This window comes from Dama dama, chromosome 23, assembly GCF_033118175.1.
Source record: "Dama dama isolate Ldn47 chromosome 23, ASM3311817v1, whole genome shotgun sequence".
NCBI classification, from domain to species: domain Eukaryota; kingdom Metazoa; phylum Chordata; class Mammalia; order Artiodactyla; family Cervidae; genus Dama; species Dama dama.
Window position 1 is genome coordinate 33,280,069 of NC_083703.1, and position 24,203 is coordinate 33,304,271.

Below are 24,203 nucleotides of genomic sequence, written 5' to 3' on the forward strand. Positions count from 1 at the left end.
CGGCTTTGAAAACTTTCCAACGCGCGTGCCACGGCGACGCGCGGCGGCTGCGCCCGGGGCCCCGGCGGCCCGCGCCTCCCGCGGGGAACTTTCGGGTGTTTCGGTGGCCTGTCACTCTCGCCGGCCGACGCGCCTCCCCCTGGGCTCGCGCGGCCGGAGCGCCCTCCCTCTCGGCGAGGACCTGCCCAGGCGCCGGCGGCTCCCGTGCCCGCTCGGCGCTCGCCCTGCCAGCGCCCCCGCCGCCCGGCTCCTCGAGCCTCGCGTTTCAACCTGGCCCGGCCGCGCCCCGCGCCCTGAGCGCCTCGAGCCCCCGGGCGGCCCCCGGAGCGGGGAGGCGGGGAACGGGGGAGGGGACCCGCCGCCGGGGGGTGTGGGGCGGGGGGGCCTGGCTGCTGGCTCCCGGCCGACTTTTCGCCAATGGTCCAGAGCGACATGTCCAAGTCGCCTCCCACAGCGGCGGCGGCGGTGGCGCAGGAGATCCAGATGGAACTGCTGGAGAACGCGGCTCCCGCGGGGGCGCTCGGAGCGGCCGCACAGGTAGCGAGAGCGCCGCGCCCTCCCCTTCCTTTGTGAGCCGCCCGGGCGCCCGGGCTCCATCCCGCCCGCCGCCTGCTCTGCTAGGATCCCTCGCCCGGCCGTCCGCCCCGGCCTGGGTCTTCCCCGCCGCCGCCGCCTCCTTCCCTCGCGCTTTGCCACCCACTTCTCCCTCTCCGGGCGCCGGCGCCCCCCGCTCCTCTCCGCCTTCCCGCCCCCCTCCCCACCCCGGCTCTTCTCCGGCTTCCATTTTCCTCTGCTTCCCCAAAGCCAGTGGGAAGGGGGCGGGGGAGACCTCCAGGTCCTCAGAGGCTGCCCCCCGAGGCCAGCCCTCCTCGCCCCTTCCCGGGAGAGGCGCATGGACAGCCATGAATCAGGCGGGCGGACTGGACCTGCTCAAGATCGTGAGTCGGGGGTGGGGGGTGCGGGGGGGTTCTACAACTCTGCTCCGACGCCGACCCTTTTAGACCAGCTCCGAGCCGGGGTGGGAGTAGGGGGCGTGTGATGGGGTGGGGGCGGGCAGGGGGGCGTGGGAGGGGGCGCTCTGCGCCTGCCTCCCCACAAGCAGCTGCGGCCCCCCTGGGCACCCGGGCGTTACACCTCTGGGACAGCTCGGCTCCCCTCCTCGCACTGGCCAGGTTTGCCTGGACCCCTCGCTCGCTGCAGAAGAGAGCGAGTTGGGGACGTGAAAGTTTTTCTTTTTCCCTTGGTCTTGAAATGTTAGCCATCTCAGAGAGCTCCGAGGCCACCTTCTGATGAGTATTAGCGGTTTCTGGGGAAATTCCGGGTTGCTGCTCGTTGTGAAATAGGAGATGTCAGTTGTAGGCACTGGGCAGTGATAAGGTGGCTTTTACGTAAGGCTTTGGCAGGTACAGTTTGGATTACAGACACCTCCAGTTCTCAGCGGTAAGGAGTCTCTCAACTTTTCTCCTAGCAGGGAAATATTTTAAGACTCCTAACTGTGGGCTGCTTGGCAAAGAGGTTAGGGTTTCATTTCAAGCATCACTTTGGAGAATATCTCTGCTTAGTGATGCTGGCTTGTTGATTTCAAACCTCCACTTGCTAGATTGTAAATTGTGGGAAGATTCTGTAGTTTTATACTTATGTCAAGTTTCTAAGTACGTAATTTGTATACTTTATATTTGTGTATAATGGAGAGAATGCGTTAGTCTTATTTACTGTAGTAAGGGGGGCAGGAGTGGGCCACAGTAATAAAATGTTTGGCTGCTTAATTGTTTTCATAGGTGATAGAAATTGACTGCTTTAGCTATTAATTTAATACTGTTAATAATGGTGGTTCCGGCGGCATGGTCATGGAGCTTTGTTGAACTTTCTTTTATCACTGGGAATTAAAAGTGCAGATTAAAACACACCATTCATTTTGATTTGAAATGCAGGAAAAAAATTTGTTTAATCAAAATTTGTTTAATCAAAAATCCACGTCGATTGTAGAGGAATTCATTCTTTCTTAGAGGTAAGACAGCTAGATTTTAGTCAGCCTTGGGTTGTTAGGCTGCCAGCACTGAGTCGGGACATGTAACTAACAACCTACATTTCCATCTGGCCTCTGCCAGTGGGCCTGAATTCTTACCAACACCTGTCACATTTGTTCTAGACTCCTGATTTTATCTAGATACTCACTAGGTTAGATGAGAGCAAGAAATGTACTCAGGGACTTCCTTTTTTTTTGTTTTTTTAGGATGAAGGTCTTAAATATTGATAGAGAAAAGGCCTTTTAGACCCTCTTTTCTCTTTGATCTCCCTTCAGGGTTGTTTTTTTTTTTTTTTTTTTTCCTCCAGTTTTTATTCTTATGATAAAAATAGAGTTCCTGAATTCCTGGAGATCAAAGTTAGGGCAAAATAGAAAGCATGACTGCATTCAGATAAGAGACACTAATTTACTCAGTGATTTATGTAGTTAAACGTAAGGCAACAAGTATTTGTGATGTTGCTGCAAACATAGAAATGATTCAGAAAGGAGAAGACACACTTTCTACTTTCATAGAATGTACATTCCAGTAGCTGCAAGGGTGATGAATGGATGACTATTGTGTGGCATGGGGCTCTAAGAGAAATACCGAATCTTAGATGGTTGCTAAGGAAAAGATCACAGATACTCTATTTGGAGTAATCTGTAAGGACTTCATGGAAGAGGTAGCATTTGAGAAGGGATCTGAAGTCTGGATCAGATTTCAGCAGATTTTCAGAGAGACGCTGCAGAGCTCTTCAGGGAGCTATTCTGACTGCCAAGTAACAGCAGTTACAAGTCTTATACATTTGTAATCCCTAGTTTGAAAAGCGTGGACAGGTTCAGATTGGAGCTTAGTCAAGCAGAAGTCTGACAAGGCAATTGAGGCCACATCTTGAAGGCTTTGGAACCTGAAATGTAATGAACAACAAAAAACCTTGGAAGGGGTTAGGGAAGGAGCAGTGTAACAGCTCATGGAGAAGATTTACCTGGGAGCATGCTGGAAGGGAGTCAGGAGTCTCAGGAGTCCAGAAGTAGAGCTGCTGGAGGGGACATTGATGTAACGGTTTGGACAAGAGGTAATGAGGTCTAAACCGAAAAGAGAGAAGAGATAATAGATAGGACAGTACTACGGATGGACACAGTCCAGAGACCCAGTCCATAGGCATTACAAGTGATTGAATGAGGGAGGCGGGGAGGAATGGATAACAGAGGCAGGTAAGAGGCATAAACATTCAGCTGCATCAGCAACCTTCTTCTTGTTCCACCTTCCAAAAATGAAAGCATTTTCCCCTGAATTGTGTTCAGATCACAGCCATTATCTGAGGGAAACATTGCCTTGTTTATTTGATATCTAATAAATCATGTCATCACAGGGCTGTGAAAACTTGGCAAGGCATCTCTTCCATGTCTCCAGGAAGGCTAGGCCAGCAGTAAACCACCTGGGGGAAAAAGACTGTCTCTGGAGCATCCCTCTGTTTTGTGACACTGAGTCACCGTAATTACCCCGAGAAATGGAGTTTTCATTTGTGACATATCTCTCAGCAGTCATTGGTCTGAAGGATCCTTTCTCTTTCACCTCTGGGTTATACTGCACGTTCTATATGAACAAAGCAAAAGATGGAACTCCACAGACTGCCCATTGATCTTTTTTCCTGTCAGAAATCCTGCCAAGGGAGGGGGCACCCTCCTACTCTCTAACCCTAGGATATGGTCATAAACAAAATAGATCTATTTCTTACATGAGAAGCAAGTGACAGTCTAACTGCAAATTCTTGAGAGTTCAGATTTAAGCACATCACATCCCTATTAAGGTAACCTGTTGAACAATCTCAGTGCAAACTTGGACACAGTCTGCCTCCAAAGTCAAGTTGCTGACCAAATGCTCTCCCTCCAAAACTCCAAATCTGTGCCATCTACCACGGTAGCCACTAGTCACATGTGACTTCTGAGCACTTGAAATGTGACTGGTTTGAACTGAGATGTGCTGTACATGTAAAATACATATTTAAAAATACATCAAAATATAGATCAAATAAATAGTCAGGTACAAATCGACTGAAAATGCAGATAACTTAAAAATACAAAATACACGTGATATATATGTATATTTAGGTATACTTAGAGGAGGAGGGCATGGCAACCCACTCCAGTATTCTTGCCTGGGAAATCCCATGGACAGAGGAGCCTGGTCTTCTACACTGCATAGTGTCACAAAGAATAAGACACAACTGAAGCGACTTAGCATGCACACACATGTATACTTATGGCTGATTCACGTATGGCAGAAACCAGCACAACGTTGTAAAGCAATTATCCTCCAATTGTGTGTGTACTCAGTCACTCAGTTATGTCAGACTCTTTTGTGACTCCATGGACTGTAGCCTGCCAAGCTCCTCTGTCTGTGGAATTCCCAGGTGGGAACACTGGAGCAAGTTGCCATTTCCTTCTCCAGGGGATCTTCCAGACCCAGGGATGGAACCCATGTCTTCTGTATTGCAGGTGGATTCTTTACCTCTGAGCCATTGGGGAAGCCATCCTCCAATTAAAAATGAATTAAAAAATAAACAAATATATACAGATGAAGAAATCTCAAGGATATTATCTCAATGAAAGTCAATTTCATTCAATTCAATAAACATTTAATAAGTGAAAAATACCTAAAATACAGAGGAGACCTGTATTTTGCAGAGACCCCTGTTTGATTCCTGGGTCGGGAAGATCCTCTGGAGAAGGGATAGGCTACCAATTCCAGTGTTTTTGGGCTTCCCTGGTGAGTCAGCTGGTAAAGAATCCACCTGTGATGCAGGAGACCTGGGTTTGATACCTGGATTGGGAAGATCCCCTGGAGAAGGGAACAGCTACCCAGTCCAGTATTCTGGCCTGGAGAATTCCATGGACTTTACAGTCCATGGGGTCACAAAGAGTTGGACACAATTGAGCGACCAAGCACAGCACAGCACAATGTATCAAAAATACGAAAAAAAAAAAAAAAAAATACGATCACAGGAATGTGAAAGTGACAGTTGCTCAGTCGTGTCCTACTCTTTGCGACCCAATGGACTGCAGCCCACCAGGCTCCTCTGTTCATGGGGATTCTCCAGGCAAAAATACTCGAGTGGGTTGCATTTCCTCTTCCAGGGGATCTTGAACCCAGGTCTCCCACATTGTGGGTGAATTCTTTACCATCTGGGCCACCATGGATGCCCTTTGATACATTTAGCCAGATACATTATTACAATGCACTTGGTCTGCTGCCTTTTACCATTTTAATAGAGCTACTAGAAGATTCCTATTACGTAGGTGACTTTTATTTCTATTGGACAGCATTAGTCTAAAAGCACAGCACTGGGAATTCCCCAGGGAGTTGAACAGATCTGGATGGAGGCCGGCTGGATGCAAACTCAGGGTGAAAGGAACGGAGACTAGGGTGCAGCAGAGGAGGAAATGGGTGAAGCAAGAGCAGATTTCAGCTCTTTAGGCCTCAAAGAGCTGGTAACCAGCACCTCCAATTGCACCTGGAGATGCACCAACAGTAAGCAGAGGGCCTGTTTGTTTTGCTCCTGGCAACGAAAGCCGGCTGGCTCCACCCCATCAGAGTTTGCCAGATGCTTCTCCAGCACATTGTCTAATACAGCCTGGTCAAGGCAACATCCTGAATCCTGCAGCAAGGTGCTTTATCTAAAAAGAGCAGCAGCTCTTCCCCCAGGTCAGTACCACTTTCCAGAGACTTTCTGGGGTCCGAGGTTCAGTTCAGCCTTTGCAGCGTCTTCGCATAATGCACTTGGGTCCTGGGCTTCCGTGTCTTGCCCCTCTAACCTTGCTTGTCTAACATTTGCCCCCAGCCTCCATCACTTGCCTCTCTGATGGGATTTTGTTCTGGCATTGCCTGGGTGAAATTTACAAACCTGCTCATCAGGATTTCTGAGTGCATTTTAAACCTCAAAACATCACATCTGACTGTCTGAGTGACTGGAAGTTTAGTTGGTTTTGTGGTTTTATGTTCCTGTTCTTTTTTATTTTCCTTTTATGTAAAGAATTAGTTTACCTGTTGCTCTGTGTAGTTGCATTGAATTATACAGTCTGTTGCCTTGCTTCTTTTAAGAAAAGCTGAGTGTAGGATGGATTGGGAAATTGGAATTGACATCTACACACTACTGATACTATGCATAAAATAGATCATTAATGAGAACCTACTGTATAGCACAGGGAACTCTACGTCAGTGCTCTGCCGTGACCTAAATGGGAAGGAAATCCAAAAATGCGTGGACGTAAGTATACATATAGCTGATTTACTTTGCTGTACAGTAGAAACGAACACAACACTGTAAGGCAATTATACTCAAATAAAAAGAGAGAGAAGCTGAGCAAAAAGCTGTGTGTGTAGAGAATTAGCCCTCCCAGATTTTGTGACTGTGGGGACTTGTCTCGGTCCTGCCAAGAGTTTATGGCACAACATGGACTTTCACAATGACAGGGAGTTCAGATTAATTATGACACCACTTAAGTGACTGGGGCTGTCTTAAGAGTTCTTTCCAAACACGGCTGGAGGTAAACCGTGAGGAAGACAAGCTTGGCCCTTGACCATCTTCCACCCTGGCCTTGTCTCCTCTCCCTTCTCTACCTGAAGAGCTCTATTTATTCTGTTTCTTGATTCCTTTCTGCTTTTGTGTAAACCAATCCATATGGAGAACTTGCTCTCTTCCCTTTTCTAGGGAGGAGATATCTCACTGCTGTTTCTCCTAGTAAAGGATCTGATAGCCTCATTCACCCAAAACTGATGGTAAATGAGGATATTAACTGTCTGAGTCCTCTCTGTTGAGTTTTGGTTGCTTTTGCTTCAGACCCTAAGATGAAGAAAGTCTGCATTTGGAAGGGATAAATATCAATGAATGCTGATCAAGAGGGCTGGAAACTAATTTCAGGCATCAGTATTATACTCACAGGGAGCAGTTCATAGGGAGGAGAACTGTTACCTTATTCATCAACCAGAGAAGCTGACATCTTCAAAACTGTTCCCAGGGGCCATCAAGCCAACTTTGTGTGCAAAACTGGGCTGAAGTCTAGTTAACTGGTGACTTCTGTAATTAACTACTGTCTACTTCCAATCATACGGAGATTAGGTTTCAATGACCTGTGGACATGTGACCATTTGCTGAGTTTAAGATTGCAATCCAATTTTTAAAATTATTTAGTATCAAAGAAAACAGTCTTTCACATGAAGATGATATTAACATAATCTTGGTGAATGGTGGATATCTTTTTAATGTCATTCATATATTTGTGGTAATTTCTTAATTTTTTTTTCTGGTTTCTGAAATGTTACTTGTCTACTGTTTCAGGAGAGGTAATTTATTTTTTTATTTTTGTATTGGGGGTATCGTTGCTTTACAGTTTTGTGTTAGTTTCTACTGAATAGCAAAGTGAATCAACTATACATATACATAGATCACTTCCCACCTCCCCCTATCCCACCCCTCTAGGTCATCACAGAGCACTGAGCTGAGTTTCTTATGTTACACAGCAACTTCCCACTAGCTATCTATTTTACACAGGGTATTTATGGGGGTTTCCCAGGTGGCTCAGTGGTAAAGAATCACCTGCCAAGCAGGAGATGTGGTTTCCATCCCTGGGTTGGGAAGATTCCTTGGAGAAGGAAATGGCAACCCACTCCAGTGTTTTTGCGTGGGAAATCCCATGGACAGATGAGCCTGGCAGGCTACAGTCGAGACTTGCAAAAGAGTCAGACACAATTTAGTGACTAAAGCAACAACAACCGTGTACATATAGCAATCCCAATCTCCCAATTCATCCCTCCTTTGTCCCCTACCGCCATATCTCTGTTCCTGCCTGCAAATAGATTCATGTGTACCATTTTCTAGATTCTCTATATATGTTTAATATATGGTATTTGTTTTTCTCTTTCTCACATCACTCTGTATGACAGACTCTCGATCCATCCACATTCTTACAAATGACCCGATTTCATTCCTTTTTATGTCTGAATGTTCAGTTTATGTCCATTGTATATATGTGCCACATCTTCTTTATCCATTGATCTGCCCATGGACATTTAGGTTGCATCCATGTTCTGGCTGTTGTAAATAGTGCTGCAATGAACATTGAGGTGCATGTGTCTTTTTTAAATAATGGGTCTTTTTCAGGGTATGTTCCTAGTAATGGGACTCCTGGGTCGTATGGTAGTTCTATTTTTAATTTTTTAAGGAACCTTCATACTGTTCTCCATAGTGGCTGCATCAATATACATTGCCCCCAACAGTGTCGGAAGGTCCCCTTTTCTCCACACCCTCTCCGTTTATTGTTTGTAGACTTTTTGTTGGTGGCCATTCTGACCAGTGTGAGGTGATACCTTGTTGTAGTTTTGATTTGCATTTCTGTAATAATGAGTAATGTTATACACAGTTTTCTTTTTTCCTATTTACTGTGATTGACTACACTGGTTTTATTAAGCTATGTGTGTGCTCAGTGGTGTCCGACTCTTTGTGACCCCATGGACAATAACCTGCCAGGCTCCTCTGTCTCTGGGATTTCCCAGGCAAGAATAGTGAAGTGGGTTGCCATTTCCTTCTTCTTATTAAGCTAATATAACTATTAATAAGAGGCAATGAGTGGGCATTAGTGACTTCTAGACTGCAGGGACATAGGGGTCTGTGTGTATCCTAGAGAGTGTTATGGGTTACACTTGGCACTCTTGACAGCCTGGCCATGTTCTCTTCCTTTACATCCTGAAACTCTATTAATCATCTCATAGATTTAATAGCAGATGTTTAGATACTTAGTGTTGCTAAAAAAAATGTAGAAACTCCATTGCTCATAAAAGTAGCTGCATTTGAAGTAGCCAGTTAAGAAACCTATACTCCTTTTCCAAGTTTAGGCAGCTACATATTTGAATACTTATTCTTTCCTGTCTTTTACCATTTGGCTAAGGGTTGGTCTTCACTTTTTTTTTTTTTTTTTTTTTTTAATTCCTTCATCTGAAACACTCTGGTCCTCATTTTTTAGAATTTTGAATAACTTACACAGATGCCATTTTAGTAAGTTAGACCCAATTTTAAATATGCATGGAACTTAATGTAGCTTCATTTGGGAATGGTAGTATAAATTTTCACTAACCTGTTTTAAAGTATGTAAAGATGGACTATTAGCTTTGCAAAAGTTGCTTTAATTATTTTCTTTTTGATCCTGGATATTGTTGTAAGAAATAACTTGTTATTGAAGCATCACTCAATAGTTATTTTTTTTTTTTTAAAAAAAAGGAGATTATAAGAGAGAAAGTACTGCTGAAATTAGTAAACAGAAGTGTAATTAATCATATCTATTTTGACTTTTAGTAAACACATATAATGAATAAGAACTGCTTTAACACTGTTAAGCAGAAACACTTTGAATAAATCATCCCTCATACATTTAAGTGATTGAAGGAAAAGATATTTTTTCTCAATACTATCACCAGGGGACTTCCCTGGTGGTCCAGTGGTTAAGACTCCACACTTCTAATGCAGAGGACATAGGTTCGATCCCTAGCCAGGGAACTAAGGTCTCACATGTCGTGTGGTGTGGCCAAAAAAATAAAAATAAATTATCACCAGTTCGTGTGCAATTCAGTATGCCATCTTTAAGTGTATCAGCTGTGTCTTAGTACAGTTGAAACCTGTAATAATCCAATTTAGAGACATGGCATTTGTAGCTAAGTACACCTGAAATAATGTTTATGAATAGTGTCCCCAGGGGCCAGGAAAATTTAAAATGGCTTTTTAAATGTGTTTCATTTTTTTGCAGAGAACAGCAGCCTCCCCTGGGACTGGCTGTCTTAAATAATTTTTGTGTGGTTCTCACAGTGTCTGCTGGCCAGTGTCAGCAGCCATGAAAAAGCTCATACTCCAAAGCAGCTGAATAGTAAAAACATATTTATCATTAAAAATCCAAAATAAATGATAATGGTGTGACTTCAAAGAAGCTTTTTCCACCCATGTCCAAACAATGCTGTTTGGACACAGGATTGCGGGATGATAGAATATTTTGTTTTTATTCTCAAAGATAATTTATACTCCAAATGAAGGTACATAGTAAATTGAACATAGACTTGCCCTCACCTTCCCTCAAGGAAATATGTTAGGCTTTAAAACTGCTTTCAAGGTAATAAGTATTTTTCCACATGGAATAATATAAAAAATTTATTTTTTTAATTTTAAGGAGACTTTCAAACTTTAACGTTTCTAGGCCTTGGAAGACACTTCTGTGCGAACCTTTCCATAATAGTTGGAAAAGGAAGAACATTGTTGAAAGAATGTTATTTTTCAACAGTTTACGGCATAATGTTTACAAAAGTAAGAAGAATATGCTGTTACGTGAAGAGAACCTTGTATTATGAAAGCCCGGCCTAGATTGTCTTTCCTTTTATGAAGTCGAGAGTTAATTAAATGCCATGGAAACACATTTGTATTATATAAATCCCTTCAGTACTTGGAAGAGAACAAACATATTTAAGGCAAATTTTTGCTTTAAAATTATACCACCCCTCTCACTGATTGCAAATTCATCTAAATTACTCATAACACAAATGTTTGTAAGAGATTTCAGCTTGCCTAAGTGCTATGTATATTATGGTTTATATTTCCATTTTAATGAAAACCATATGAATGTGTAAAATATAACAAAAGTAGCATTTTCAAAACCCGAACATGGTGATTTTCAAAAAAGCAAATTTTGTTAATTCTGATCATCCAATGAAGTCTCTGTGGGCCTTCTAAACACTTAATACATTTTAGCCCAATTTTTCTCTACCCTTGACACCCTAATGTGGGTATCACATTTTATAATATTATTTTGAGCCCTTATCATGTGCTAGGTCGTACAGTAAATGATAAATACATTCCTTCATTTAGTACCTAAAACCACCTAGGAGGTAAGTCTTACTATTTTAAGAATGAGAAGACTGAGGTTTAGAGAGGTTAAGAAACTTGCTTAAGGTCTGCTATACCAGGATCCCTGCCTGTGTGTATGTACCCGTAAAGCTCAGTGTTGAGCTATTTTTTACTTATATTTTAACGTGTGATTTTCTCAGTCACTTTATTCCTGTCTAGAATTAGCCATAGATGAATGTATAGTTTATTTTTAGTGCTCTGAAAGTAAGCTGTAGGTATAGTTTAAAAAAGAAGTAAGTTCATTTGTAGGTGTTTGTGCTTGGCCTTATCCTACTACTGAGACAAACTGTCTTACCTTTAACATCCTGTTCTTAAATGCTGACTACTACTACTTAGTATTACAATTCCATAAAATTTATTTTTCTTGCCTTCTCAGCAGAATAATTGAGTGATTAAAAAGCATGCTTTTGAGATGAACAACAAGGTCCTACTATATAGCACAGGGAACTATCTTCAATATACTGTGATAAACTGTCATAGAAAAGAATATGAAAAATAATATATATGTGTGTATATATAAATATAAACAATATATATATATATAACTGAGTCACTTTGTGTACAGCAGAAACTAACACAGCATTGTAAATCAACTATATTTCAATAAAATTAAAAAAAAAAAAAAAAACTGATGAAAACCATGCTTTTCCAGAACAGTTCCTCAGAGCTATCTGAGCTATCTTCTTTCAGGCTGCAGTTCTCGGTGGCTCAAATAAAACTCTTTTCTATATCTATTAACAAAAGAACAAGCTTGTCACATCATATTCAAACATTACAACAATGGGCCAGAAAAATTGTACAAAATGTTTTAATTTCATGTAATTCACTACCACTTCCATAGTTCTTTTGACATCTCCCAAAACCAATCTCTAAATCTATAGAATGTGAAGAATTGACACTGTGCTTCATTCATATTTCATCCAGATTGATCAACCTATACTAATCTATCTATATGTAAAGGTAGTCAGAATTTATATTGTAATGGTTCCTGAGCCACCATGTGCAAGGAATACCTATGGAATTACAAATTAAAACATGAACCAAAGAGTGGCTGTTCAGCACCGCTGGGAAACAGTATTTCATTATGCTTTCAAACCATGGTGCTGGAGAAGACTCTTGAGAGTCCCTTGGACTGCAAGGAGATCAAACCAGTCAATCCTAGTGGAAATCAGCCCTGAACATTCATTGGAGGGACTGATCCCGAAGCTGAAGCTCCAATACTTTGGCCACCTGATGCGAAGAGTTGACTCACTGGAAAAGACCCCGATGCTGGGAAAGATTGAGGATAGGAGAAGGGGGCAACAAAGGACGAGTTGGTTGGATGGCATCATCGACTCTATGGACATGAGTTTGAGCAAACTCCGGGAGATAGTGGAGGACAGAGGAGCCTGGCATGCTGCAGTCCATGGGGTCACAAACAGTCAGACATAACTGAGTGACTGACCAGCAACAACTGCATTCATCTCTCCGAAGGGTTTTGACAAGTTGCTTTCCTCTCACAGTAATTTTGCCCCAGTCCCTCCTACATGTAAATGTTTATTTTTTTTAATGCCTTATCTTTAGTGGCCTTTGCGTCTTGACTAGAGATATGCTAACAGAGCTTAAATTATTTTAATTCAAGAGTTGTTGTAGTTGTTTAGTCACCAAGTCATGACCAACTGTTTTGTGACCCCATTGACTTGTAGCCGGCCAGGCTCCTCTGTCCATGGGCTTTCTCAGGGAAGAATACTGGAGTGGGTTGCCATTTCTTTCTCTAGAGTATCTTGCCAACCCAGGGACTGAACTTGCATCTCCTGCATTGGCAGGCAGATTCTTTACCCCTGAGCCATCAGGAAAGCCCAATTTACCAACTGTGAAATGCTTTTTCCAGAACCCTCTCCTCCCTATAAAGTCACTGATTTGAAATAAATATTTGTGATTCCACCAAACACTTTTTAAAAAATGTTATTTTATTGATGTATAGTTGACTTACAGTGTTGTGTTAATTTCTGCTATACAGCAAGGTGATTTAGTTATATACATATATACATTCTTTCTAATCTTTTCTATTATGTTGAATAGAGGATGTTGAATATAGTTCCTGGTGCTGGGCAGTAGGACCTTGTTGTTTATCCATCCTATATATGAGTTTGCACCTGCTAACCCCAAACTCTCACTCCATTCTCTCCCCAACCTGCCTCCCTTGGCAAACACAAATCTGTTCTCTAGGTCTGTGAGTCTGTTTCATAGACATGTTCACTTGTGTCATATTTTAGATTCCACATATAAGTGGAATATATTTGGTCTCCAGTAACTTTTTAATCATGCTCATGTGATGGTAATTTATTCTTTGTCTTGATCTAGAACATTTTTTGGAACTAGGTCTAGATTCCTGTGTAAGAGTCTAATCATAATCTCATTTGTCTTTTGGTTTTCTTTTTTGTAGTCATATGGAAAAGGAGCCAGAAGGAAAAACAGATTTAAAGGATCCGATGGGAGCACTTCTTCTGACACTACCTCAAATAGCTTCGTTCGTCAGGTAAAGGAGCTTTTTAATTCACAGTTTGAAGAAGTCTATGAAAATGAATTCAGTTTTGGTTTTTTAAGAGGTGGTTTTAACAATGTCGTCCCTATGATTTATATAGTCTTATTGTACTTACTTTTAATTGAAGTGAAAATTGTTCCATTGAATGTCACAGTCATTCGTTGTTCAGTCACTAAGTCATGTCTGACTCTTTGTGACCCCATGAACTGCACCACACCAAGCTCCCTTGTCCTTCATTATCTCTCAGAGTTGGCTCAAACTCATATCCATTGAGTCTGTGATGCTATCTAACCATCTCATCCTCTGTCGCACCCATCTCCTATTGCCTTCAGTCTTTCCCAGCATCAGGGTCTTTTCCAATGAGTCAGTGCTTCACATCCGGTGGCCAAAGTATTGGAGCTTCTTAATTAATATATTTGAATTTTAAGTGAGACTGTATGTCGTAATTACATTCTTTCCCAGCGCGTTGGGGAAAGAAATGCAAGCTTCATTACAAAGGATTTCTTCATAACAGAGTGAACTCCTATAGAAATGATTCCAGGTTTGGGGGGTTCATTGGGGAAGTGAAAGTGGTGGAGTGGGGCGGGGCGGTAGGCATCCATACCACCTGCTATGAGTTGAGATACGGGTGTTCCTCCAGCTGGAGTTCTCGTCTTCCCACCTGGGGCTTGGCTTGGAAAAGAGATTAGCCCTGCTCTTGAAAAGGCCGAGGGTACTGAGATCAAATAGAGGACAGGGTATCTTGGAGACATAATTGAAACTGTCTTTAGAGGCAAAGCCTTTATCTCAGTTCACGTGGATTCTTGCTCAGGAGTTTTGGACTGCCCCCTAAGCAGTGTCAGGATCCCTAACATCAAAACACTCTCCTCCTTGGTTACAGAGAGAACTTTCATTCCCAGAGAAAGAGCAGAGGCAACCAGATCTCTGAGGACAATAGGTTACAGATGAGGCTAAAGTCTCATCAGGTATAGGTACACGAGCATCTTAAGCTGATGCTTGTCAGTGGCAGGGGAAATGTGGGAGGAGCTTGCTGGGTGACTCTGCTTTCCTGGCCCAAGGACCACCTTTCTAGTTAGCAGGCTCATAAATCAATCTCTTGTCGGTGAGATCTCACTCCTGGAGATGATGATTGGCCGCCATGAGAGCTGCTCCATCTCTGTTGGGAAGGGAACCATTTCCTCACCATTTTTGGGGTCCTTTCCCCTTGTCTTTCCCCCAAGTTAGTTAGCAGCTGTTCAGCCCAAACGTGTTGACCTGTTACATTCACGGGGACTTTGTTTTTGGCCGGTGGCTGCCTCCTTCCACTTTTCCGACACAGACAAAGGATGACCTGAGTTCAGCCATCTGCTCCCTGCATCAAAGGCACCAACGGTAAGTCTGAGTAACCTCAGTAACTTTCCAGGCAACTGGAAAAACATTGGTTCTGGTCTCTGCAACCTGGGATATGTTTCGGTTGTAGGAAGTTAGAAAAAGAGCTGTTTAAGAAGGAGCGGAACTTTTGTGGCTCCGAGACATTTAGAAAGATAAAGGAAGATGACGCTACATGAGGGCCCGCGTTCTGGTGGGGGCAGAGTTGCTGAGCAGGGTGTGATGGGCACTAAGGGTGTGTGTGTTGGCCTGAGGTTGTCATGAGCAGAATTCAGGCATCCTGGGTCTGAGTGGAGAGCCTCACACTTGGCTTAGGTGAGCCCCTTAAAGGAAAATCACCCAAGGCTTTTCCCATTTCAAGCCTCCATATTTATTCTGCCTTTGGGACTGGGAGATTGACCCTGGAGGGCTAGAATCCACACTCTGAGTAATCATCTCAGGGCTGAAGGATCTGAAGCAGAAAGAAATAAGCTTCTTAGGAAACACAGAGGCTGCAGCAAAGTCCTGCAGAATGACAGGTAGCTGGTCAAAATTGCATGGAAAGAAAAACTGCAGTGTTTCTAGTGAGCAAAGATATTGTGATAGAAATAAGTTGGGACTCACTGAACTCTAAAAATATCTTTTTAAGACAGTTGTTGGGCACCATTTTTCATTTGTCCCTTTGAATTCTCCTTTCATGAAGTTTTGGTAACTTAATCCACAGGGATTGCTACACTGCATATAGTAACTGGACTTTGTTTTTCCTTCTGATAACTTCCTTTTGACATTGTGTTCTTGGTGATATATGACATTATGTGCATGAAACAGTTATAAATGACAAAGAGAGCTACCAAGTGACTTAGTATTAATTTAAATATATATTGCCAAAACATGTGTGAGCATGTAAGCAGATTAGAAAAAAGACTATCCTAAAAGTTTGTCTCCTTGAAATAAAGGTTTAGCTCTTTGAATCTCAGTGTAATGAGGTGCTTGCTGTGACCTAGATTTGGGGTATAATTATATAGGCATCATGAACCCCAAGGTGCCCCGTTGATCCTGTCACAGAAGGATAACCAGGATCTTTGGCAAGAACGCTGAGTCAGACACTATATTTTTCCTTGGATAATTTATTCTCTATTCTGTTAACAACCACGTTCATATTTTGCGACCATTTGAAAATAAGCTTAAGCCACCCTGGCATTACTAAATATTTAATAGATTAAAGTTTCACTGGAGGATTTGCAGAAATGCAGGGTAGGTGGTAACAATAAGTATGTGTTACATTAAATCATTTGAAAGTACTCCTTTTCAATGTTCCCTTCTTAACATGTGTAGTTGTTTAACAAAACAGGTGACCCACATGTGTATTCATTACTTGTCTGTGGTGAGAGTTCGTATATAATCAGTATTGAAATGGTGTTTTGTCAATAAAACTGGGTTCTATTTAAAAATATAATTAGGTTTTTTTCCCTGTCCTTGAATTAAAAATAATTTCCATGAAATTTTGAAAACCTTAGATTTAAACATTTTCACAAACTGTATATGGTGAAGACTTTAAAGTACTTGGGAAACACCTGGTACTTTGAGGTGGTATTTAAGGTAATGAGATTTAAATATTTTAGAGGTTGAAAATGTGAACATTTTACATAAAGAGGATTTTTTTTTTTAATTAAGAGAGTGTCAATGAGTTTATTATAGATTGAATTGGGAACTCTCCCAGAGTTCATAGGTTGAAGCCCTAATTGCCGATGTGACTGTACTTGGCAGTAATGTAATTAACGTTAAATGAGGTCATAAGAGTGGGGACCTAATCTGATGCCCCATAAAGAAGACGCCCCAAGAATGTGCATGCACAAGAAATAAGCCATTGAGAGGACAGTGGGGAGAAGGTAGGTGTCCCTGAGCCAAGGAGAGAGATCTCAGCAGGAAACAACCCTGCCAGCACCATGGCCTTGAACTTCCAGCCTCCAGACCGTAAGAAAATACATTTCTGTTGTTCTGTCATGGCAGCCCTAGTAAACTAATACAGATGTATACATATGTAGACAATTGGGCTTGAAAGTAGATCTATTTTTTTCTTTAAAAAATATTATTTTTAATTTTAATATAATTTTAAAAGGTTTTTTAAAAAAACTGTAAAAGGCCTATTTTTTAACTTTTAACTTTTTAAATTTTTATGTTTAAACATTCTTGGGAATTCCCTGGCAGTCCATGATTAGGACTCAGCATTTTCATTGCTGAGGAACCAGGTTCAATCCTTGGTTCCAGAACAAAGATCCCACAAGCTGCATGGTGCAGCCAAAACAAAAATTTTAATTAAAAAGATAATAAGCATTCTTATTGATATGTAACATACATACTGAAAAATACACAAATTGTAAGTGTTCATTCTGAGATCTCACAAAGTGAACCAACTGCCAGGTCAAGAAATAGGTATCAGTATTACTAGCACCCAAGTTGTCCCCTTTGACCTCTATCAGTAATTCTTCCTTCATGCTAAAGGTAACCAAACACTGTCCCTCCTCGTGAGACCATAATTCACTTGGCCTCTTTTGTGGATTTGTATAAATGGAGTTATTTTCTGACTAAATTCTTTCATTCAACCTTACCATTGTTATATTCATCAATGTTGTATTTTTCAATAACTGGCTCATTTTCCTTGCTGTACAGTATTTCACTGGGTGAGCATGCCACAACTGGTTTATCTCCTCTACTGTTGCTGGACTTTGAGTCATTTGCAGTTGGGGTTATTGAGAGCCATGCTGTGACATGCATTCCTGTATCTTCCTGTGATCTTACATGTGAATACATTGTTGTTCATTGAATAGAGTAGACTGCTGGGTTATATGTGCAACTGGAGTAAATACTGCAGAACATTTATCCAAAGGAATGAACCAATTTGTAATCCCTCAAGCAGTGGAGAACAGTATTTGTTGTTTCATAGTTTCACCCACACTCGTTATTGTCAATGATTTTTCATTTCAGTCATCCTTAGGACAGAGTAGTCACAGCTCATTGTGGTATTAATATCCATGTCCTTGATAACAAAGCCATAGTTTACCTGTGGCTGTATCTAGGGTGCATTGTGTGATATAAATATGTCATTGTGTGGCATGTATTTATAAGTGTATATGTAATATGTATTATAAAATATATAAATATGTATATATAAATTTGTATGTATATATAAACCTGAACAACCATATGATATGAGAGTATTTTGTTACTCTCTGTGGCAAATAGCCCATTAGTCATTGTAATCAGGCCTATAGCTGTTTGTTGGAAAATTAGAACTATTGGTTGGAATATGTTGGAGCATATTGAAATATGTTAGAACACGAGAAGGAAAGGCTACAAGTAGAAAGGTAAAAAAAGCATGGTTTCTTTTTCCCAAGCTTTTGGTTGTATATTTCTGACCATCATGTGTTTGTGTTGCTCTAAATAATTCTTTTGTCTTCCCTCATAGCTCAGTTGGTAAAGAATCTGCCTGCAATGCATGAGGCCAGGGTTTGATTCCTGGGTTGGAAAGATCCCCTGGAGAGGGAACTGGCAACCCACTCCAGTATTCTTGCCTAGAGAATCCCCATGGACAGAGGAGGCTGGCAGGCTACAGTCCATGGGGTCGCAAGAGTTGGACACGACTTCTCAACTAAACCACCACCAAATAATTCCTTCAGAAGATTCATTAGTCTTAAGGAGCAATTGCTTATAGATATGTTTCTGCTTTAGGTCCACAAACAGGATAATGGCTACCGTAAAATAACTTTTCTAGATCGGAACTCCATTGTATTGGTTGACCAGTTCATCCTAAGCTAACCAAATAATGCAGCTTCTGGTTCTTCACAACATCAACCTATTTAAAGTCCATGACATTCCAAAGATGGGGATGAGAGGTGCTTTCCCTCATGTGCTTAGTTCATTTCTCCCAGGACGTGGTTTCCATGCTGAAGCTAAGGGAAGGATCTGAGTTCTGATCGGTGAGTGTCTGTTCACTGTTGACTGAGGTTCACATCACAGTCGTGGTCCACACAGATTGTTGGCTGTGTGTGACTGATATCAGTGGGGCTTCCTGTGGGCTGTGTAAGGTTGTTGCAAAGTAGCAGCCTAGATGACCTTGGATATCAAATATTTCAAAGATTGAACTCCTTTTCGGAAACTGCAAGGAGGAGCATCAATTAGAAGGAAAGTTAACTGTGGTTGATCTGTTTGCTTTTTAAGTCTCATTCCTTTGTATTGTACTTAAAATGTTACTGAGATGCAAGATGGTTTCACTATGTACTGAACTTAGAATTTCCAAAGTTCTGTGTTATATAAATTATGATGTTAGCAAATTTGTATCAAAGGATTTTGTTCAAGAAGCAGATTAATTTTTACTGTCAGTTTGACTTTCTTTGTAAATAGGTATGGGCGTGGGAGACAGGCTAAACATTTATAGAAAATGCCAGCGAAGGTATTTTTGACTAGTTAGAATTCACCTCTAGATATGATTAGCTTACTTCCTTGGAACTTTAACACGTGTAAAAAAGTATGATGGTAACTAGGTGAAATGAGGCAGGAAGAGAATTTTTTAAAAATGGAGTAGCTTAGATGCTCAGATGTGGGTCTGCCATTTCAGAGGTCATTTGTGTTAGTATGTGGTGCATAATTAATGCTCTGTGTTAAAGTATCTGCTGTTTATAGCATGCGTTTGGAAAAGGTACTTTCTGTAATTTACAGGGAAGGTATTTTGTATCTTCCTTCTACAATGGATGGTGCATCTGCAGTCTAGTCTCATCTCCCCACCAACTGGAACCGTGTTTGTGTGGCAGATTTTCCAAATTTGGATGGAAAGGTGTTCAGTGTTGCAGGATACAGATGTTCTTGCTTCACAAGCGCCATACCAGCCTTTTAAAAAGTGAATTTATACCAACCTGGACGTTCGTTTCAATAAATTTTTGATACTCATAAAAAAAAGAGAGAAGCAGGGTAGTGATAAGGGCCTGGGCTCTGAAGCCAGTCTGAGTCTGGATTCTGCCTCTGTTATTTTCTAGCTGGCCCTTGGACGAGTGGCTTCATCTCTGTGTACTCAGCATCCTCATCTGGGAAATAGTGGCCGCCTCAAAAGTTGGTTGTAAGGATCACACGAGTAAAAATTGCCTAGAATGGTACCTGCTATCTAGTTAATACTGTTTTGTCGCTGTTGTTCAGTCACTAAGCCATGACTCTTTGTGACTCCATGGACTGCAGCACACCAGGCTCCTCTGTCTTCCACTGCTGCCCAGGGTTTGTTCAAATTCACGTCCATAGCGTCAGTGATGCTATCTAACCATATTGTCCTCGGCCACCCCTTTCTCCTTTTGCTTTCAATCTTTCCCAGCATCAGGGTCTTTTTCAATGAGTTGGCTCTTTGATTCAGGTGGCCAAAGGATTAGAGCTTCAGCTTCAGCATCAGTCCTTCCAATGAATGTTCCAGGTTGATTTCCATTAGGATTGACTGGTTTGATCTCCTTGCTGTCCAAGGGACTCTATAGAGTCTTCTCCAGCACCACACTTCAAAAGCATCAATTCTTTGGTGCTCGGCCTTCTTTATGAAACACTATTTAAGCATTTATTATTCTTACTTATAAACATTATTCCATATTTAGAACATTAGTTAAAAGCTGAATAAGAAATAGACCATGGCAGAGGAAATTATAATGGTTGTTGACTATTATGGTTATTTACTGTATATTTTATCTATAGATCCATTTTACAAATGAGACAAATAAGACCCAAAGAGGTAACTCATTCACAGTCACATGACAAGTAAGGTTGGAATCCAGGGGGCTGATTCTGGATCTGTGCTGTCATTGATGGTGCTACACTCCTTTGTAACAAAGGTCAAAATGAAAATCAATTGCAAGTGCTTCCTTCTTTCGGCCAAGGAAGACGTGGAGAAAGATTCCTACCAGTGTTTTTAGGATGAATCCAAAGGTATTCTTTCAACTTCCTTCCTTATAGGAAGGTGAGGATGTCACCAGCATTGTCAGTTTAGCCTAGCGTCATGATTTTAAAAAGAAGACAGTAGATGTCATTTCCCTCTTTTTTTCCTCAAAAGTTGCTCAGATTCCCAGTTGGTGTCACCATTTTTGCAGACTCTGTCACTGTTACTGGTCCCTGAGAAGTATGATTGGAAGAGTGTCTATTTTTTCCTTCCTACTATGAATGTCACAGAAACAGGCACTTTTTGGAATTGTGAAAGTCTGTTTTTTTCCTTCAGTTTTTGAAAAGATAAATTTGAAAATGAACTCAACTCTGAATCACCTGCAGTATCATGCCAGTTGGTTTTGAGGTTTAACTGAGGCTGATGTTGGCCCATAAATCATTCTTACTGTGAATCTGGGTAAAATTAGACACATATACAGCATCTGGGTTTAACATCAGACTCTTCTAGAAATGTCTTTTTTGGTTCATTAGGGCCTGTGCTTTGTAAATAAGCACTTTAATTTTAATTTACTAAGGGGTGAAAAGTGTTAAACATGACTTATAGGCACCGTAATTAGAATTAATGAAGATTCTTGCTCAGTGTTCATGTCCTAAAAGTTATTTAATATATCAAACTGTGGTTATTTTAGATTTATTATTAAGATAATTAAGATATCCAGGCTGTCTTTGATTATAGTATAAACTCTCTACTCTCTGGCTCTGTGCTGTGAACAGATCCATCAATAAGAGAACTTCATTTGTCATAATAATAAAGCTGGAAAAGCTACAGTTGTTAAAATCCTTTGCATTTCATGCCCAGCATAAATTTCTAGTTGATGAAGATAATTAAGTTTTCATAGAAATTAGCTGTTTCCTCCAACTTCATCTAAAGAAAGGAAAAAAAAAAATCTGAGTTCTGTTGTCAGAGATGGAGAGGGAGCGAGAAGAGGAGAACTGGTCATTTATTTTTACATCGGTACCTAAGCAAGTAAATTAATTTACTGGAAGAAAAATAGGAGGGTAGAAGCAGCAGGGCCTGCTGGCATTGAAGGATAGAACATTTGTGCTGTTCTTTTTAGGAGATTGTGCAAGAATGGCTAACTGTATAAATTCTTGGATTCTGCCAAGGTCAGGAGGAACTATGTACATCTGCAAAGAAGTGCTAGTCATCAAAGTGAAAAGCAGCTTGTGGGGGGTGGCAGTGTTAGTAACTGCTTCTTCAGTCCCATTACTTCTCTCTTCTACCCTCTTCTCTTCTTCCTCCCTTTTAATTCTTCATTTTCTTAAAGACATGTTCTCCCTGGCTATGTTTATGTACCTGGCAGTATTCCTAGGATGAACACAAAATGCTAAGGGGATAACTGCCAGCTAGCTTTATTTTAATGATCCCACAGCCTGGCAGCTTTCATTTGGGGTTCAGGGTACCCCATCTTCCAAACTCTCGTCTGTCCTCTGCCAAGTGTATCCAGGACTCACCAGCTCTTCCCACTGATAATTTTGATAGGTCACCCTAGAGTACCAGTGGGCTTCCCTGTGGCTCAGATGGTGAAGAATCTGCCTGGGACGCAGGAGACCTGGGTTCAATCCCTGGGTTGGGACGATCCCTTGGAGAAGGGAATGGCTACCCACTCCAGTATTCTTGCCTGGAGAATTCCATGGATAGAGGAACCTGGAGAGCTATAGTCCATAGGGTCGCAAAGAGTTGGACACAACTGAGCGACTAACACACACAAGAGTACCAACCAGAGTCCTTTGGACTTTGCAAGAAGCATCATTATTTGGAGGGAGTGGGTAGGAGGAGGTTCAAGGGGAGGAACTTTGTAATTAATCTCGGATTTTGCTCATCAACCTATGTGTGCTGCAATTGTCAGGAAGTAATCCTGTCACGTATAAGGGCTTCCAGGATACAAATCAGGATGACAAAATGGAATGAACCACACATTTAACAGAAGGTTGCATGACGCTTTTCGGAACACGGTATTCTAAACACATTCCATTGCTTTCCAGTACCATGTTCTTGGAGCTGCTATTTTAGACCTTTTCTTCGTTCCGATTGGCTTTAAATATGAATGATTAATCACAGAGACACACAGTCTATTTTTTAGTTTTGTTTTGCAGAAGACAGATTAAACTGTGATAATGATTACAGACTCCAGGCCTGTGTGGACTGATATGTTTAAGGTTGGGTAAATCTCTCAGCCCTGAAATACTGGCTTGTTGCCGTGTTAGGCTGTATTCATCACAAACACAACTATAAATAATAATGCAGTAGATTTATTGCCACTGTGATTTCCTATAAATATCTTTAGATCTTACTAAGCATTCATTTAGATTTTGTGAATGGCAGAATTGGTTCTGAGTTCTCTTAAGAACTTTTCTTAAATATATCAGTATAAAAATACTGAGCCTTAAAAAAAGTTTGCTGTCCTTTCCATGGTATATGCCTTTATGTTACTGAGAATGTTGTACATTTTTCTTTGAGTTGACATAAGTAATTTAGAAAGTATTTTTTTAAAGTCCGATTTTGTACTTCAACAAATCACTAGCCTTAACATGTCTTTTTAAAAAATTTATTTTGAATTAGAGGATGATTGATTTACAATATGGTGTTGGTTTCTGCCATACATCAGCATGAATCAGACACAGGTGTACATGTATTCCCTCCCTCTTGACCCTCCCTTCCGTCTGCCACCCCATCCCACCGCTCTAGGGACTCACAGAGCACCAGACTGAGCTCCCTGCATCATACAGCGAATTCCCACTGGCGGTTTTACATATGGTAATGTATATGTTTCCATGCTGCTCTCTCAATTCATCCCATCATCTCCTTCCCTCACTGTGTCCACAGTTCTGTTCTCTGTCTGCATCTCCATTGCTTTCTTGCAAATTGGTTCATCAGCCTTTTTGAAGATACTTTTTGTAAGGGAACAAGGGCATGGTTCTATAGCAGTCTTCCTCATTTTCAGTTTGTTTTCATGTATTTGGAACACTTACCCTGTAAACTAGGTATGATTAAGGTTCCTCATTATTAAAATTATTTTGTGGATTGACACAGTTTTTTATCTTTGCCTATCTTTTCCCCACAGAGTTAAAAATATCAGTTTACAACCCAGAATCATTTCTGCTGGTGTTCTGAGATTTTAGACTCTGAGATATGTTTCAGATTATAATATACTTTCCTTTTATGCCCCATTTTCTTCCATTATTATCTGTCTTCTGCTTGACCAGTCCATGCAAAGTCCTAGCTAAACTAGCCCCCTAAATTAATTGAGAATGTACAAGTGATCTAATATGGAGTAATTAGAATGACTAATAAAATAGGTTTTCATTAAGCAGTGAATTTCCAAGAAGTGTGTATTTCAACTGAACCCTGAACTTAAGGAGTCATGCTGAAATGGTTAGTTACTTCCCTCCAGGTTAATGATTCACATGTCTCAGGTCT

The 24,203-nt window shown here is 41.2% G+C and overlaps 1 protein-coding gene and 1 non-coding gene across 3 annotated transcripts in view; both read left to right on the forward strand.

Annotated features, from left to right (window-relative positions):
- Positions 1-395: 395 nt before the first annotated feature.
- Positions 396-24,203, forward strand: part of CACNB2 (calcium voltage-gated channel auxiliary subunit beta 2) — a 420,013-nt gene continuing 396,205 nt past the window's right edge. For both annotated transcript variants that reach the window (XM_061126317.1, XM_061126318.1), the window contains exons 1-2: positions 396-537; positions 13,373-13,465. In XM_061126317.1, the coding sequence (XP_060982300.1) occupies positions 418-537; positions 13,373-13,465 (213 nt within the window). In that variant the 5' untranslated portion in view covers positions 396-417. The remainder of the gene's footprint in view (positions 538-13,372; positions 13,466-24,203) is intronic.
- On the forward strand, positions 9,483-9,555 carry TRNAR-UCU (transfer RNA arginine (anticodon UCU)). The gene has a single exon. It is a non-coding gene; the product is annotated as a tRNA-Arg (tRNA).